Genomic DNA, 20,477 nt, shown 5'->3' on the forward strand with positions numbered 1-20,477 from the left:
TCTCTAGGGAAAATTAAAACTTCCAAAAAGGAAAGACAAGGCACAAAATTTTTAAAAAAGGGGAAAAGTATTTTCCTAATAAAGGAATTGTATGTGTCCACATTAGAGAAGCAGGAATAGGAAATATGATTCATACCTAAAATTTAAGTTGTTCAGAGCTTTGCTACATACATAAAATATTTTATTTTCTGAAGAATCAGTAACAATTTTAAAAGGTAAAATTGAGGAAGAAACATGTATAACAGTAAAATACTTGACAATTTTTAGACTCTTCCTTATTCTCCATTTATCAATGGATGATTTTAGAAACATTCGTAGTCATGTTTGCAATACGTGTACCCAGTGCCTTAAGCATTTATATTCATATTTTTTATCATTTTAAGAAAGACCTTAAGGTTTTCTTTTTGGGGGCTGGGGATACCAGAGACTGAACCTGGGGTACTTAAGCACTGACACATATCCCTAGCACTTTTTATTTTTGATTTGATTTTTTTGGTACTGAGTGTTGAACTCAGGGGCACTTAACCACTGAGGCACATCCCTAGCCCTTTTCTGTATTTTATTTAGAGACAGGGTCTCACTGAGTTGCTTGGGGCCTTGCTAAATTGCTGAGGCTGGCTTTGAACTCCCAGTCCTCCTGCCTCAGCCTCACAAACCACTGGGATTACAGGCATGCACCACCTTGCCTTATTGTTTATTTTATTTTGAGACAGGGTCTTGCTAAGGCTGAGGCTGGCTTTGAACTTGCACTCCTCCTACCTCAGCCTCCCGAACTGCTAGGATTATAGGCATGCACCACCATACCAGCATGAGTTTTTATATTATTTTGATATAATACAAGTACCTGGTACATTTGTTGAAATCCTTTTTGGATCTGATCAATCCTCTTTTTTTGTTGTAGTACCAGGGCTTAAACCCTGGGGTGCTTAACCACTGAGCCACAGCTCCAGCCATTTTTCAAAAAATTTTGAGACAGATCTCACTAAGTTGCTTAGGCCTCGTTAATGGATCAGATCATTCTTAACAGGAATTATCAACACATGTCCCTGAGGGAGTATGTTTAAATATCTTTCATTAAGTAAAAAAATAATCAGTCAACTGAAAATATTCCATATTATAGATCTTTAAGAAAACATTCTCCATACATTCCTATGTTTTAATATTCTAAAGAAATTTATTTTTTTCCAATTAGAAATCATAACCCCAATCCTATGACAAAAGTATAGAGATGCTAGTTGGGAGAATTAAGACCTACAGAGATAACAAGTGTCCTGGCCAAAAAAAAAAAAAAAAAGTATGATATGTGAGCTTACCACCTCCCTCACTTTTTCCAGTTTTCTTCCCCCTCCACCCCCCCCCCCCCCGCCAAGTTTCATCAGTCTCAAGATCTGTGTCAAAATCAGTAGGGAAAAAAGGTTAAAAAATCCTTTCTAAAATTTTAGGCTTTATACCATACGTTATAAATTATCAGGCATGCTCTCTTAATGGTTCAGTCCACTTAAAAAGTATTACCAAATTATTGCTCTAGAAACTGATCATATTCTCACATTTTAAATGAATTGGTCTGGTTTTCTTACCATAATACGGTAATTTATAAACTTAACAATGAAGGAGTAATTCTGAGATTAGGAAATACTTGGTTAAAAACATTAAAGGATTCACTCTGACACAAACAGCCTACCTTATTTTCCTGAGAAACAGGCAGTTGTAACAATGCGTCATTGCCCACATCTTCCATAAGGAAGTTTGTAAAGCTATCCAGAGAGGTTAAGGAAAAGAAAAGAATATCATTATGCTTCTTTGTCATAGGCTTTACAATCATGTCATTGAGGACAATCTGTTTTATGTAAGAACCTGATAAAAAAAACTCCTAGAAATCTATTCGCATGAATCAGTCACTTGCAAATGAATGTTGCTTCTAAATAGCTATAAAGACACCTCCAAATACATTAAATAGAGCAACACAGGATGTGTCTTTTTCAGAGTTGTGATAATATGTCACTACAGTTAATACTTCAGTTTCTATGGATTGTACATGCAATATACTGAGTACCTTTAAATGACAGTCCTCTACTTACATATTCCTAAAGGTAAATGCCAATGTTTCAGTTGAAGAATACACTTCTTGGAATAGATCGTTTTTGTTGTCTTCATTAACTTCTGTGAAATTCACAGCTACAAGGAATGGTTGCTTACAATAAATGAGGGAGAAAATATTTGGAACTAGATTCACACAAAATCATTTAATCCTTTAAAAACTGACCATTATTTAATTAAAAGATTCAGAAACTGAAAGGGCTAATATACAAAATCAATCAGATGTCCAGGTATTCACTCAGGAAATCATAAAAAAATCAGTTTGCATGAAAGTAGTTGGTATTCTAAACTCCCTAACTCTATGCTTTAAATATTTTTGACACATATAAAAAATGACTTAATGTGAAATCAATCTGTCTTAAAGTCAGAGTTGTTACACCAGACCTCTTCTTGAAGAGTGTTCTGTATTGGGCTGAGGTTGTGGCTCAGTGGTAGAACACTTGCCTAGCATGTATGAGGCACTGGGTTTGATCCTCAGCACCACATAAAAAAAAATAAAATAAAGGTATTGTGCCCACCTACAACTAAAAATATTTTTAAAAAGAGTGTTTTGTGTTATTTTCTCTTGCTTACTACTTTCTGGGGTTAAAGACACTGTGGCTCAATGAAATCAACAGGAAGCACATATTTACTATGAGCCACCAATAACTGAAATTTTATATACATTTAAATCTATATAATACCTATAACACAACATACCACATTTTTTAAAAATTCAGTGCTTCAGAGAATTTAAATTCCTATTTTTCATAGTTTTATTGCTCATAATAGGCTCTGGTCCCTGAGATCTATGTTAATTGACATAGAGCTGTCATTTATTTATTTATTATTTATTTATTATTGATTAAAAAAATAATAAATGACTGTGGAATGCATTACAATTCTTATTATACATATATAGCACAATTTTTCATATCTCTAATTCATGTCTTCATACATGTACTTTAGATAATGATGTCTATCACATTCCACCATCCTTGCTAATCCCCTGGCCCCTTTCTTTCCATTCCACCCCTCTGCCCTCTCTAGAATTCATCTATTCCTCCCATGCTACCCCATTCCCTACCCCACTATGAGTCAGCCTCCTTATATCAGAGAAAACACTCAGCATTTGTTTTTTTGAAATTGGCTAACTTCACTTAGCATTATCTTCTCCAATGCCATCCATTTACCTGATTTTGTTCTCTTTTATTGCTGAGTAACATTCTATTGTGTATATATGCCACTTTTTAATCCATTCATCCACTGAAGGGCATCTAGGTTGGCTCCACAGTTTAGCTATTGTGAATTGTGCTGCTATAAATACTGATGTGGCTATGTCCTTGTAGTATGCTGTTTTAAAGTCTTTTGGGTGTCTTTTGTTTATAAAGAGACATTTTGCCCTTTGTTAATGCAAATTATGAAACAACAAAATGAGTTTTAACTTCTGTATGCACTCTTGATAAAAGCTTGAATACAATTTACTAAGACAAACTCTGAAGGTGGAATTGGCTTTTCTCTTTTTAAGTTAATAAACCATGCTACTTAGGCTGGTACTAAGGAGGAAATGGTTCTATGTATCCTATCCTCTCTAGTATCCATACCAGTAAGGTGCACGTAGACAAACCATGTGGAGAAGGAGCCATCCTCTGTTTTACCAATCATTTAAAATCTTGGATGGAGAGTTTTAAAAACAAACTCAGCTCCATCACCAAAGATTCAGATTTGAAGTCTCTAAATAAAATATATAAAAGGTCTTGGGATCTGGCTCAATGGTTAAGCACCCCTGGGTTCAATCCTTGGTACAAAAAAAAATTCTGGAGTAAGGCACAGATATTTTTTCAAAAGCTCTCAGGTGATTCTAAATAGGCAAATAGAGTTGGAAAGCAAGGACTCTTACATTGGGATGAATTAACCTCAAGCCTATAAACTCCATGAAATTACAATCAGATTTTACATGTATAAACCTTTGTAGATTTGTGGGGGGTGAGGGGGGTCCACACATTTCATTATATTCTTCTAAATATCCATAATACAAACAAAAAGGAAAACTTCACAATCAGTGGAAGCAATTTTAAAAATATTCTAAAAACTTAGGCCAAGAAACTGGTTATAATTAAGCCCAAAACAACTGGAAAAAAACCTGTATAAAATTTAAGAAACAACATTTTTCAAGACACTGGATTATCTGGCAATAAAGAACAGTAGTCCCTGACAGACAAGAAACACCATGGTAAGCTTACAACTGCCCCACTTTATTGCCTAATATTATACAATGTAGATTCTCAAGCAAAGGAAATTACAGGGGGTGGGGCAGGGGGACACAGATGGACATGATTTTATAATTATGAAGGAGTCAGGTCATCAAGAGGACCTAACAATTCTATACATTTATGTATCCAATAAACAGAGCTTCAAAATGCATGAAGCAAAAACTGATAGAGCTGCAACAAGAAATAGACAAATTCATAGTGATAGCAGAGATTTCAATAGCCCTCCCTGCAACTGACAGAACACACAGATGGAAAATGAGTAAGGGTAGGAAGATCTGAATCCACCTTGACAAGACAGACAATTATAGAGCACTCCAACTACTGACAGCAAACACATGTTCTTTTCAAATGAATATTTACCAACACAGGCCTTATTATGGGCCATAAAACATGTCTCACACTGAGTTTGAAAGTATCCATATCAGACAAAACACATTCTGTGACTACCTGGAATTAAATCAGGAATAAATAATAGAGGATCTCTGTGAAATTCCCAAATATCAGAAAATTAAATATCAAACTTCGGAAAAACCCATGTGTCAAAGAAGAAGAGAAATTAGAAAGTATTTTGAACTAAGTGAAAACAAGAACAAAACATCAAAATTTGTGAAAGAGGAGGTGGAGAATTATAAGGGGAGTAAACATTACCATGTCTATGATGATGTTTTCAGAAATATGCATTTGTCAGAATTTAATGAGACCCAAATGTAGAGGCTTGTATATGTGTAATATATCTCTGGAAAGATGCAAAAAAAGCAGTAGTAGTTATTACTTATCTAGGGAAAGATATGGGTAGGCAAAGAGGCTAAAGTAAAAAAAAAAATGTTCACTGGTGAATACCCTCTCCCACAATTTGTATTTACTTGTGTGAAGGAACTGCATATTGAAAGAATCAAGTTTGAAGAATAGAAAGAAACATGAAACTTCTATACTCTTGGAGGTATAATTATAATATAATGATTGTCTTTATAAATGAAGGGCAAAATACAGAACATGAAAAACCTAAATAAAACCTCCTTTTCGAACAAGGGCACTATTAAAATTGACCTAAATAAATGAAAATACTAAATACAGCATAAATTCCTGAGTTCCGAAAATGTCTTTATCTGCAAATTTGAAAAATGCATCTGATGGGTAAGAACTCCAAATAAGTCAATTGCTTAGGTCACTGCTGTTTTTTAAAATGTAATCAGGGGGTTAAGACTAAATGATCTAAATGATCTTCAAACTTTTACAGCTTTTTTTCATCCTACAGGAGTTTTTCTTAATATTTCTCTCTAAAATAAGCATAACAAAAATATATACTTACAGGTTTTTGCAAAGACTGAAATATGCAAAGCACTTAGATTGCTTGGCACAGGGTAGACATTAAAAAAATAGTTTTCACCTATACCTTGCCTTTCTGGGTTTTCAAAACTAAATTATCATTAAATCAAAGCATTAAATAAGCTCTTATCTCCATTTTTCAGAACACTGAATATTTTTCATTTACAATATCAATATATTTTTAGGGTGCTTCAACATTAGGAGTAGAGACAAAGAGGAAGGTCTTATTCAAATACACGTAAGCCTACCCCAAAGAACAGTTTTTTTAAAGTTTTCTAGTCTCACAATGCTTGCTGAAAGAGTAAATTTCACAAGTAATCTTCCCCTTTTAAGTTTCACCCAACGCAAAAGTAAACCAGTAACAATCCCATGTAACAACAGTCATCGTGGGAAATGATATTCAAAAGATTACTTGACTTCAAAGACATAAAAAAATCTCTAAGACAACTGAGATCTCTCTCTCTTTCAATTGTCCCCTTCTGGAATGTGGACACCAACCACACAGGCACTCCTTCCCCAGGACATCCTGACTGCACACAGTAGCCACTGACAACAATTGAACTAGGTCGCTATTTCCCAGCATGGAAATTTTACTATCTATAGACACAAATTTTCCTGAGTCAAATGGCACTTGTAAACAATCCATTAAAAACAATCCACAAGAGAAGCTACCCACTTTTCCCACTTAAAATTGTCTACCACCCATACATCAATTCCCAAGTCCACACCTTCAACTCCAAACTTCTCCATAACCCCTAATATGTTCAACTTGTCTTGTTTTTGTTAATTGACATCCATCCCCTCTAGACAACAATCAACAACCTACCACTACCCCATCCCAGTGTCTGCCTTAAATCAGACCTTCAATCCTTATCTTGCCCATTACTTCTAACAATCTCCCAACTGACCTAAATACTTCCTTCACTCTCAATTCTTGCATGTTGCAGCCCAGAATAATTTTAACAATATTGAGTGGTAAGTCATTTAACTGGAAAGTCTCAATTCTTGACTGTATTAGCACAGATATGCTATGTGTACACACACACACACACACAACTTATCATACAATTTTCATTTTCAAATCTTACAAGCCTTGTTCTCCACTTGGTTCCTTTTACAAACTGGAATTGCTACAACTGAACATTTTTAAACACCATTTGTTCTAACATAACAAAGATACTTGTACACTAATTAACTACCTCAAAATATCATGAACTCATTCATAAAGTTCAAATTTTAAGTATCAGTTGTATAGTTCAAGTTAGTAGTTTTACAGTGTTCATTGACAAGTAAGTTTTCATTTTTAAGAGAAGAAAAGCTGTAGGTGTGACTTACTTGAGGTATTTAAATATCCAAGTATACATAACTCTTTATTGCTAAACCTCATACAAATGCCATCAGAGGAAATGGTTATACATTATGAAACAAAATGTCTCACTGAAGCCTTTTTGCCCACAGCTACCCACTTTTAATATATCATCCTTACCTTTCACTTTTCTAGTAAGCATTTCTGCAGCATTTTGAAGATCGACAGAATTGAGGTTCTGATGCTTACTCATTACAGACTTTAAAACATGTAGAAGCTCATCCAGACTTATAAGAATAAATTGTTTAAAACAGTCTTAAAAAAGGAAAAAAAATTTGTTTCTAAAGAAAAGTTCTGAAAAATCTAAGCTACAAAAGATCACATGAAACACATTTCAAGTGAAAGGTATTAGAAAGCATCCCACAATTGTTGCCTACTACACATTCACTTCTAATTCTACTATTGCAGTTATGTTGCCTTCAGAAAATTCTTGGTCATTTTAATTCATTAAGGATTTCAAAGACTTTCACAATTATGGTCAATTTATCACTACCCTTTTCAGTTTTCTCAGTCTACATATGCTCTTCAGATTTTCCTTCAAACAACCATATAAGGTATTTCCTGTCTTACAGTTTTTACTATCATATATTTAATATATGTGATAACTACATTAAGAGTCCTAAAAAGTTTGATGTTTACATAACTAATGTTTAAAAATACATGTTCAGTTTCTACATTAGAGTTAATTCTTTCCATTAAGGAATTATTAGTTATTGGGAACAGTAACTCTGAGGCTGTATGTAAGGATCATCATTTGACTTGCATATTTAAAAAATTAAATATAAGTTACATATGATCTAATGCATTGATATTTTAATGAAGTTTTGTGTTGTTTAGAAAAATTTAATTAGTTGATAATAATGAAAAATTGGGTGAACCATTTTAAATTTTCCAGATTTCTGCCTACTCTAAAAAAAAACAAGATTGTATTATACAGGCCTTCTATCTTCCTCAGCAGCTGGAGCAAAGCAGTGCTACCCTCTTAGATGTGCACATTTCCCAGGACCCACTAGTCTAATCCTAGCCTCCTGTGCTATACCACCCCTGCCAGAGGGATGCAGATAAGAGTTTCATAACCCCCCAAAATTAAGTGATCATATAATTTTCCCAAACCAAAATACTTTAGTGAGTAAAAGAGGATGCTCTTCATAATCATGCTAGCATAACAGTCATATTCTGGATTATCATCCCAGGCAAACCAGTATGTATTATCAACCTATCTTTAGGACTCTGAAATAATCAATCTTCAGAAGTTTGAAAAGATAATCATCTTAAACATAGTATTATGCTATAAATCTCCATTCCTTGACCTTACATAGCAACAACATTTAATAATAGTTAATATTTACTAAATGCTCAGTATGGGTAGACACTCTTAAAAATGCTTAAAAGATATATTTTTCCATTTAATGTTCATGATTTTATTAGCTGTAAACCCTGAAATTCTCCAGTGTACAGATGAGAGAAATGAAGCTCATCTACATTTACCAAGTTATTAAACTGTGGAGCCAGAATTTATAAAGTTAGCACACATAATTTCAGAATCCATGCTCTTAATGTTATAATGCCTACCTACTGAAATAGTTCAGCTTCAAAACCAAAAAAATTTTTTTTAAATGTGGTGTTATAATTAAATGTATATTCTTGTTTTCAGAAATGTTGGAAGATAAACATTAAACAAATTATTCCATTTATTAACAGTACTATCAAGAGTGAAATAAATGTGTAGAACAAGAGGAGCAAGGGGTGGAGGTGCCAGGAAGACAAGATAAAGAGCTGGGTATATAAGGGCAAAGAGTATTCAGAGAGAAGCAACAGAGTGGTACATAGAGTGCTAGAAGCAAGAGAGAAAACAGTGCCTTCCAGGAAAAAATTGATTCATTCATCTATCAAATTTTATTTACGGGAAAAATAAAAAAAACAGGAGATCAAATACTAGCCTAATTAACTCTGGAACTAAGTATATTAAATGAGTAAAACTAATGGCAAAGGAAATACTGTACTACAACTGAAAAAGTTTTTTCAATGGGAAATTGGATTTACAACTGACACCATTATAGATGTACACTGGACATAAACATGTGAATAAATGGATAACATGGTAGAAGCCAGACATCTTACTGTTACAGAGTGAATTTAGAAATAAAGAGGGAGAGGAGAATATAATAATCCAGATAGTGATGAATTAAAGTTGGAACCTTCAGGAAGAACTGATGTTTGGCTTGCTATAAATGGTTACATATAGAAATATTTATGGATATGTGTGTATGAACATGTGGATCAGCATAGACATATGTATTTCTTTGCTGTCATCTAAGAGGGTCTAAACAAATGACACCCCAGTAGCAATAAGCATACCTAGCACACAGATCTTAGTTCCTGAACCGTTTGCCAATAAAAGACATCAGAACTCCTTTGAGAAATGACTAATTCTAGGACAGGGGCAGGAAATATACAAGCTGAATCAAAAGCAACATGTAGTTCCAGAAGGTAAGGAAGAGGGAGAGAAGGAGGAGGAGAGGGCAAGGAAAAGTATTATAGAACAAAATCTATCAAATTATGCTATGTCCATGTATGAAAATACCACAGTGAATCCTGATTTTACACACACACACACACACACACACACACACACACACACACACATAATTAAAATGCACTAATTTAAATAATAAAAAGATTAGTAGAGTCAGCAGATCAGGGGGAGAAGGGGAAGGAAAAGGAGGATACTGAAAAGGTTCCCTCTGTCCAAAGCTGGAACAATTGGAGCGATAAACAGTATCAATGTTGTACCTAAAGTATAAAATAAATATCTATATGTTCATATTGGTATAAATGACTGAATAAATTAATAAATGGAGAAAAAACAAACCTCTTGTGTAAAAGAATACTAACTACTTTATGTAGATAACTTTGCCCTCATAGAGGTATGATAGTGATTTCTTCCAAAAAAGTAATATATGCATAGGAGGATAAAAGCAGTAATTTTACTCTGTAGAAGTTGACAAACACCACATAAGACAGTTGATCAAGATCAACAACAACAATGTTAAGTCATGTTGGTAGCAAGTACCCTTGAGATAATGTGATGAAAAAAAAACAAACACTTTAAATCTGTAATCTCTCCCCCAATGTTTCACAACCTCAGTCTAATCATGAGAACATCAGAAAATTCTAACCAAAGGCATGCTACACAATATCTAGGCAGTACTCCTTGAAACTCTTCTCACCAAAAATGAGAAACTTAAGAGACAGGGAGAACTTAAGGAGACATGACCATTAAATGTACTATAATAGGATCTTAGAAGACAAAAGGACATTTAGTGGGGGAAAAAAGGACATTTGGGGAAATCTAGAAAATTTGAATAAACTATGAACTTTGTTCAATAAAAAGGTAGCATTATTGTTGGTTACTGTCAAAATTGGTTCATTAATTCTTATGAAGATAAGGCAAAGTGGGCATAAGATTATATGGGAACTCCATATACTGTCTCAATTTTTCTGTATATCTAAAACTGTTCTAAAAAACAAAGTCTGTTTTAAAAATAAAATACAAGCCAGTCAAACATTTTAGGAATTTTATGAACAGCTGGCATTTCCCCACAAACCTAATTTTTAAAAATCATTTATAATTTTTAATCCTTAGGAGAAATATGAATATCCAGCTTAATGAGCTATATTAATTAAATAAACAACTGTTTGGTAATTGTGGGTGTTAAGTTTACTTAGGTAAGCCTATAGCACTGTGGTTAAAAAGAATAGCCTTTGGAACCAGACTCTCTGACTTCAAATTCTACCTCCATGGCTGAGAAACTTGGGCAAGTTACTTAATCTCTCTGCACCTACTTCCTCACCTATAAAGAAAAGACAAAGAGGGTCACTTCATAGAGTTGTGAGATTAAATGAATTAAAATACATAAAGCACTTAGAACAGTTGCTGGAACATAGTAAGCCCTCTATCAACATTTGCAGTTCCTATTATCTTAAGCAACAGAAGATATAGGTTATAAAGGTTGACTTTGAAACAGAATCCAGTAGCACTGAAATAAAACAAACTTCTGGGAAAATAGTACAACTTGATAGTTTTAAGGAAAAACTGTAAAACCACAGTTTTGTACAACCTAGTCCCCTCTTTATATTATAAAACTAGTCTATGCTAATATTTCTGGCTACTTACCAAAACCAAGGTTGAGTGATGATCATCACAGAGAATTGTACTGGATTCTTTTTGAAACCTAATCTATGGTAGTGCAATAGTATAGATGCTAAATATTCCCCAAATGCCCACACTGGTTCTCAGCATGGCACTACTGGAAGGTGGTGGAACCTTTAGAAGGAAAGGACTGTGTCACGGGGGATAGATACATCCTTAAAACTGTGGGATCACAGTCCATTCCCTCTCCTCTCCTCTTTTGTTCTGTAGCTCAACTTGTTCTACCATGCACTCCCACAACCATGTGCTGCCTCTCCACAGGCCCCAAACCATGGGGGTGTTAAATGATAATGGACTGTGAACAAAAATAAACTTTTCTTTATAAATTATCTTCTGTACTTTGTTATAATGACCCAAAACTGATTAATAGTCTTCAAAGAGAAAACAGTTAGTCATTTCTAATATTCCCAATAAAATCAACAGATATTAATATACTTGAGAAATACTCAAGAATATGTTTTTTTTTCAATTTTGAAATCTCAGGACAAAAGAGCTTGATTTTTAAATGATTGTCAACCACCACCACTAACATTAAAAATTAGAATAGGATATTAAGAAAGAACTACAAAATACTAATGACCTAAGTGTCTAAACCAGGGTCATAAATTCTGGCCTTCTCAGAGTCAAGGAAATCAAATATATAGACACCAATATATTTTAAGATTATTAAATACCCTTAAATTGTCTCAGTTTTAATCTCTAATATAGCAGGTAATATGTAATAGATACAAAATGCACAAATGAAAACTCTTTGGGATCCTCAGTAATTTTTTTAACAGTTGTCATGAGAATGCCTGCTAAAAGTTTTCTTAAAAATTACTGCAAAACACTTCAATAACTGTCTGCAAAAAATACCAAAGTCCCTTTTTCCTACAAGAAGTGTTTATAAAAAGATATTGAAGTTGTTCCAAAACAACTTACTAATAAACAGTAACTGAGTTATTTAGAAACCTGTTTCTGAAAGACTAACAAACTGCATTATAAAATAAAAAATCCCAAATTCCTATGACTAAACATATTTCTGAAGCCTATATAAATCAATGGTAATGAATATATCAATTAAATTAAATGTTAATCACAGATTCATAAACTTTCCTATATATTTGGGCAGAAGGGTCGACTACTAGGGTGTCAGTATACAGTATACCCTGGTAATACTTCACCTGGGACTTCATAAGTTAGCAAGCCCTTAACCATTTGTGCCATAAAAAGTTAAAAAACAAAAGGTTCTGTTTTTACCAAATGTTCTTTTCCCTATAGAATAAAGCCACCTCAAATTATCTTTAAAAAAGCAAGAAGCCTCTAACTCAAAATATCTTTTAAAAAAAAGTTTAAACAGCTCCTTCATCAACACTAAATATCTCCTGCCCTGTCACCACAAAACAAAACAAAATAGTCACACAATGAGTAAAGCAAGAGCAGTAACTGTTCTTTCCCAATACTGAATAAAGTGGCTGCTTAGTGTTAGAAGACAAAAGACTTTAAGAAATCTTGATTCCAATCCTTGATCTGCCACTGCCTTGAAATGATCATATATAAAACTCTTGGCTTCTCTGATCTCAGATTCATAAAGAGTAAGAGAGAATTGATAAGAATATCTGTTTTACCTTGTAACATTGTTGTGAATATGAAATAAATTAATAGAAATGAAATTGTTATATTCTTAATATATAAATAATGATTATTACTAGTAAATCTGAAAGCCATTCAAACTAAGTATCCTTGAAAACAGATGTGACTCAGGTTACACTCAGTAACAAACATATCTATAGGTAAACCTCAATGTTTTAGTTAATGAAAAAGAGACATTAAAGTTCCAATTTCATTTTATATGTGAAATCTTAATAAATTACTTGGAAATAAAATTGTCATTAAGCATATATTTTATAAAAATACTTCTATGTCTGTCAGTTTTTAAAGTCATAGTTGCCACATTACAAGTATAATAAAGTTTAATTAATACTACAAAGGTATAAGGATGGCCTTAGGCCTGAGCCTAAGCCATTTCATTTTAAAACTCCAGTTTGAAACCTTCAGTCTCACCAGGCACACCTATGGAGCCCTCCAGTATGGCCCTCAGGTACAAACAAGTCACTTCTCCCTATGACTGCCTCCTCAGCCAGCTGTCAGCTCCACCCCAGGAGAAGCCTGCCTTGATTCCTGATCTGGTCACCACAGTCTGAGTGAATGTGCATCTGCTGCACTTAAAGCCTAAGGCTTGAGACTTTTGATCTGACACTTGAGTTTAGCATGCTGAGGGTATGTCTGTCATGAGCCTGTCATGATTAAGTGTGTTTTCAGTGCTTAGAATTAATCTAGAATTGTTTGCTGCAAATTGATTGTCTATTGAAATGTCCAGCATTAAGGACTGTAATTTTCTTAATTAAGAACCTATAGAATGAAATTGTATTGAGTGATTTGAGTGAATAAAGCACTGAAAAGGGCAAAAGAGCATGGACATTCTTGATTTCTCCCCCTCAACTGCATAAGCCGCACCTTTTGCCCATCAAGACAAAAGGTATTATAGATGTGAATATAATGAAATTCAACCAAAGTCTTAACATCAATCATCTAGAACAGTAAAAATATTCCAATGTTTATCTACTATCCCTGTAATATTTAATTATTTAATTATTGCTTTGCTTATTTGTGTCATTTATTTTCTGCTTCATTCAGCGTATCAAGTGAAAACAGATCAGCCAGCTCTATTTGTCTGGTTCTTGTGCATTAACACAATACCACATTGTTTATATTGCAAACATTTTGTGGAAATATTTAAGTAAACAAAATGAAAAAAGCTGTGTTTTCCTTTATTAAAAAATACAGACAATAATTTTAAAATCAGTCTTGTTAATTCAGCTTAATCTAACTAGGGAGAGCAATGAAAAGAACGAGGGAAAAAGCATCAGAACTCACTGCTAGGAAGCACCTATTCTTTGCTGTAATAACTTTTGAATTTATAGGAAATGAAACCTGAAGCATAGCAGCTTTATATAGTTACCTGGGGACTGTAAATACAACAAATGGTGACACTTTAAAAGACTTGCTCTAAAATCATTTATCATTACAAAAATCCAGTGATGTAGATACTGTTATATCCTCTGAACAGATGTAGAAACTCAGGCACAAAGGTTAAAGCTAACTAGCAAGTAGGAGAAATGAGGATTCTAACCTCAGGTATTCTGGCTCTATAAAGTTTGTGTTATTATTCATTATAATATATTGCTACATGGCAAAGAAGTTAAGGCTTAATGACAGATATTCCACAATATTTGATTTAACAGGCTTTAACATCCAATGACTATGCCAGGTGTTACTATATATAGTATAAAATTATGAAAACCATTCTAGGCAAGCACAGAAGAGGACTACAATCCCCTATGAACTGGTAGAGGTATAATAAATGAGCTACCTGTATTTCATACTTCATTCCTCAAAGATTCATTTCACTTCTTTTTGTCTCTCTTAACATTCACATTCATTTCTCCTAAGCAATACCTGTTAGAAATCACTTCTAAAGAGGATGACTTCCAGAAGACAGCACAACACATGGGGCTAGCAACTTAATTTTTCTAATATCCCACAAAACTTGTGGCACACCATGAGGCTAAAATTCAGAATTATCAGTGAGGTAAAACCAACACTCATGGAAAGTTTCCTGGGGAAAAATAATTTACCTAACTTACCCTATATTCACCCTGGGGTGGGGAAGAGTTAGTTAATCTACAAGACAAGTAATTGAAAGTGCAAATTTATGCAGAATCTCTTATAACAGAACATTTAATGGCATTAAGCTTTTCATTTCATTCCTGTTACATTAAAAATTGCTTTAGAAAGTTCCAACTATAGTTCTGTAAAATCTAGGATCTAGAAGTCATCAGAAGTTACCACTTATAAAATAAGTTATGGTTTTACAAAATAAGCTTTTAAAGTTAGAAAGCACTTTTAAAAACCCATGAACTTAACTAGTTTATCTGAAATGGATGAGATTTTTATCTCCCTTTCTTACCTATTTAAAAGGCAAACCCAAAACAAACAACAAAACAGAAAAATAAGGCACCATAATTACAGTGGTCAATTTTCACTAAAATTAATTTTAAAATAGCATTACACAATCAAAATGAAAACCATTAAGAAGTATTATATTAGCGTTCTCCTTCCAACATTTTATAATGGCACTTATTAATACTGCCAAGCACTGAGGTGCAAAACAAAAAAGACATATTTTCCACTATTCCTTCAAGCCCAATTAAAATGACTTGCACCTTTAAAATTCAGAGATTTTTTTTGAACTCCCTTGAATGACACTCTACCTGGAAATGGTAAGGTATGTCCCAAAGGTATACTTCTAAACTACTGAAAACCTAGAAGAATGTTTATAAATCTGTTATTTGAAATTCAGAACACATTATTCCTCAGGGAGCAACCATAAACCTGAACTAGCACTTACACAGCACAAATAATTAAATATATACTCACATCAGGTGTTAAATGCTACTGTTGAGGCTAGACTTAGATAAGTAGCTTTGCCATTGGTTTATGGTCATATTTTCATTTACCCAAATGAGTTATAGAAATGATCATTCTGGACCTAAAAATCTAAAATGAAAAACTTTTTGAGTACCATGGCAGTAGAAAATAATTAAACACAAAGTATATGTGCCTAAGTGAATACCTTCAGTACTTTAATATAAGACATAGATTTACCCCTGTAATTATTAATAATTAATGTACCTAATGACACTGGATAGAGATATGAAACTTCAAATTCTGTATCTGCTACATGTATAAGACCACAGAGCAATCTCACCTTGCACATAAGTAGTGAAAACAGAATTACCAAAATATTTATCCTATTATCAAAGTAAGAATGGAGTAATTTCATAGTTTTCAGATATCTCACAGATAGCTATCATGTACTACTGAGCATGTAAAAGGTGGCTACTGCAACTGAGGAGTTAAGTTTTTTACTTTAATTAAATTTAAACAGTCATGTGTATCCAATGGCTACATATCAGTGTAAATTTAGATAATCCCCATGGAGTACAGAATTAGCTAGTGAAATAATGAAGACAGAGCAGTGCTTTTATAGAGTGCCTGCCATGTAAAGCAGGTGCAATAACCTGGATAGAATATACCATTCTGTATTAATAACCTCTGGGGCTCCAGCAATAAGAAGTTGCTTCTTATCAGCAATAAGAAGTTGACAAAAATCCTCTAATCTTAGTTATACATACATATCACTGGTGAAATGTGTCTAAAAATACTTGCCTTTATGGGTATTGAATGAATAAATTTCTTTGCATAGCAAAGTATTCTATAAAATAAAAAATACCATGTTCAAATATAAAACTTGAGTATCCCTTATCTAAAATGTTTGGAACCAGAAATATTTTAGATTTTGGAATATTTGCATAAACAACCAATTCAGCATGAAACCAGTCTGAAAATCCAGAATGCTCTAAAATCAGAAACTTTTCTCCTACTGTCATGGTACTAAAAAAAATTTTTTTTTTCACTTTAGATTTTTGGGTCAGGAATTATCATTTCTATAACTCATTTGAGTAAATGAAAATATGACCATAAACCAATCATAAAGCTACTTATCTAAGTCTAGCCTCAACAGTAGCATTTAACACCTGAAGCAACAGTCAAGTGACTTTTTGTATTACTGCCTCATTACAATTAAAGTATACATTTAAAAGGGTATTCTGATTAGACCAAAAGGTGACTTTTCTATCCACATTGTTTATTATTTTTTTAAGAGAGAGAGAGAGAGAGAGAGAGAGAGAGAGAGAGAGAGAGAGAATTTTTTAATATTTATTTTTTAGTTATCGGCGGACACAACATCTTTGTTTGTATGTGGTGCTGAGGATTGAACCTGGGCCGCACGCATGCCAGGCGAGCGCGCTACTGCTTGAGCCACATCCCTAGCCCCCACATGTTTATTCTTAAAGGCTAACTTTTCAGTTTTTTTAAATTTTTTTTTAGTTGTAGATAGACACAATACCTTTATTTATCTTTATGTGTCACTGAGGATGGAACCCAGTGCCTCACAAGTGCAAGGTGAGTGCTCTACCAATGGGCCATGACCCCAACCCCACTTTTCAGTTTTTTAAGAGCTAAAAGATGTGAATTAAAAGGTAATAAATAATGCCCAAAATTTTGAAGGCAAAAGACAAAGTATTGGCCAAATCATTGACAAGGTTCCTTCACACCAAAAGGGAACAGCAAGGGTCTGGGGCTGTACCTTAGTGGTAAAGCTCTTGCCTAGCATGTGTTAGGCACTGGGTTCCATCCTCCACACCACATAAAAATGAATACATAAAATAAAGGTAATGTGTCCATCTACAACTAAAAAAGATTTTAAAAAATAATAAAAAGAGAGAGACAGGGAGAACAGTGAAACAGCTCTTTGCTGTCTGGCCACGGTTTGTTGCTGTGATGACTGAATACAGAAGTCCAGGAATAGTTCTCAATCCACATGGTTCATGTCTATAGAAATGTATGTAATAATACTACCTCAAAGAGTTACAGCATTGTAAACATTTTAACTGTTTGCCTGAAGATTATATCTAATGTGATCCTTATAATAACTCTGTTAAGTAAATAAGAAATAGTATGATACTCCAAGAAGCTGAAAATCCCACTCAAACTTAAACACAAGCATATTATTATATAGCATTCTCTTCATCTTTTATATGTTTATCATTTATATGTTTATATATACTTCCTTACTTAAGGAAAACAAAACAAAAAGGTTCCAGCCACTCAAATTAACTAAATACTAATTTTCAGATTTGGATAACAACCTTCCAAAGACAGGTAAAACAAGTTCTTATTAAATTCAAAATTCATACTGATGAAGGATACATGTATCTTTTAAAACATGATTGAAAAACCAAGCATTAAAATCAATCTCATTAGTATGAGAGTGAGTTTTCAAAACAATTGTTTTTCTGGGTTTTTAAAAATTAATTTACAGGGGCTGGGATTGTGGCTCAGGGGCAGAGCGCTCGCCTAGCATGGGCGGGACCAGGGTTCAATCCTCAGCACCACATGAAAATAAAGGCATTGTGTTGTGTCCATCTATACCTAAAAAAATAAATATTAAGAAAAAAATTAATTTATAAGCTTTTCAATTATTAGTGACACATTTGTTATTTAAGTTAAAGTACCAGCATGCTTATTAATAAAAGGATAATGTCCACACAAATTTTTAAACTTAAATTTCAGTAAATAAATTTATTTACCTTTCTGTTCTTTAATCTGAAAGGGAGTCTCCTTCTGTATCTTATTATCATTTTTCTCTTTTCTCACTGAGAATTGGCTTCCAATCCTCTTCTTTCCTATTCTCTGAATTATGTACTCACAAATTAAAACTCATAATTTTTTTTTGCCAATAAGGAGTGCTTCAACTTGTTTTAAATTACCACCATTTAAAATCTGGTAAACAAGGAGTATCTATGTAAAATGAAGATTTTAAAGGGTATAAAACTCCTAAGGAAAATAAACAACAAACAGAAATCCTACCTAAAAATCTTATTGGTATTATTGAAAATGTATTTCCATTGATATATTAAATAACATCATGTTTTGCCTAAATTCAGGTAAATGATTTGTCAGTGAATACATCATTTTAAATTTCACCTTAAAAATTAAAAAAGTAATGAACAAAATTTACTGTATGCAAACTTAAAAATAAATTTTAAATAATTAAGCCAATTAAGAACAAATCTTTATTACAAAACTATGCTCCTTTAAATACAAGGCAGATGCATCATTTCACTGTGGATTTTGTTACCAGTATAATATTTAATATATTTAGAATATTTTCCACAAGTTACCTTTCCACAATTTAATCATCCATTTTAGACTTCAAAATCAACCTACTGAAACTTCTTTCTAATAATATTTACATACTCTAGTACAAGCAATGAAAGTATATTTTGAAAACGAATTAAACAAACAAATTCAAACTGCGAAGAACGAGCTTTACCAGGAGATAGAGATTTAAAAAAAAAACACCAATAATTCTAGAAATGCAGGAAACCATAAACCAAATTAAAAACTCTAACGAGAATATTACAAATAGACTAGCTCAAGTAAATGTCAGAACATCAGATAATGGGCTGGGGATGTGGCTCAAGTGGTAGCGCACTTGCCTGGCATGTGTGAGGCCCGGGTTCGATCCTCAGCACCACATACAAACAAAGATGTTGTGTCCGCCGAAAACTAAAAAATAAATATTAAAAAAATTCTCTCTCTCTCTCTCTCTCTCTTTAAAAAAAAAGAACATCAGATAATGAAGACAAAGTTTATCAACTTGAAAAGAATATAGTCAACACAGAAAAGATGCTTAAATCTCACGAGCAATCTATCCAAGAGATATGGGAAAAACCAAACTTGAGAGTCATTGGGATAGAAGAAGGCATAGAGGTTCAAACCAAAGGAATGAACAACCTATTAAATGAAATCATACGAGAAAACTTCATAGAGATGAAAGATGGAATGGACTGCCAAATCCTGGAAGCCTACAGGACCCCAAACATCCAAAACCATAATAGTCCAACTCCAAGACATATAATTATGAAGATAGCCAACATACAGAACAAGGAGAGAATATTAAAAGCTACGAGCGAGAGAAAGGAGGCAGATTACATTCAGGGGTAAACCAATTAGGTTAATGGCTGATTTTTCATCACAGACTTTGAAAGCGAGAAGATCCTGGAACAAGCTATTTCAAATGCTGAAAAATAATGGATTCCAACCAAGAATACTGTATCCAGCAAAATTAAGCTTCAGATTTGACAATGAAATTAAAATATTTCACGATAAACAAAAGCTAAAAGAATTCACAGCCAGAAAACCAGCACTGCAAAGCACTTTGAGCAAAATACTACAAGAAGAGGAATTGAAAAATAGCACCCAAAACTAACAGTGGGAGGTATCTCAGTAAAGGGGGAGAAAAATACCTAAGAGGAAAAACTAGCCAAACTAAAATAAATAAATAAATAAACATGACTGGAAGTACAAACCATATTTCAATTGTAACCTTAAATGTTAATGGCTTAAATTCACCAATCAAGAGACATAGGCTAGTAACCTGGATTAAAAAAACAAATCCAACAATATGCTGCCTTCAGGAGACTCATATGATAGGAAAAGACATACACAGGCTGAACGTGAAAGGTTGGGAAAAATCGTACCGCTCACATGGCCC

At 33.4% G+C, this 20,477-nt stretch overlaps 1 protein-coding gene across 1 annotated transcript in view; it reads right to left on the minus strand.

Annotated features, from left to right (window-relative positions):
• Window positions 1-20,477, minus strand: part of LOC113177432 (rho GTPase-activating protein 29-like) — a 64,306-nt gene that overhangs the window by 36,985 nt on the left and 6,844 nt on the right. Inside the window, 3 exon segments of the mRNA XM_026381966.2 lie at window positions 1,682-1,754; window positions 2,079-2,175; window positions 7,162-7,296. Coding sequence (XP_026237751.2) covers window positions 1,682-1,754; window positions 2,079-2,175; window positions 7,162-7,296 — 305 coding nt within the window.

The sequence above is a fragment of the Urocitellus parryii genome, chromosome 11 (assembly GCF_045843805.1).
Source record: "Urocitellus parryii isolate mUroPar1 chromosome 11, mUroPar1.hap1, whole genome shotgun sequence".
Classification (NCBI taxonomy): Eukaryota; Metazoa; Chordata; class Mammalia; order Rodentia; family Sciuridae; genus Urocitellus; species Urocitellus parryii.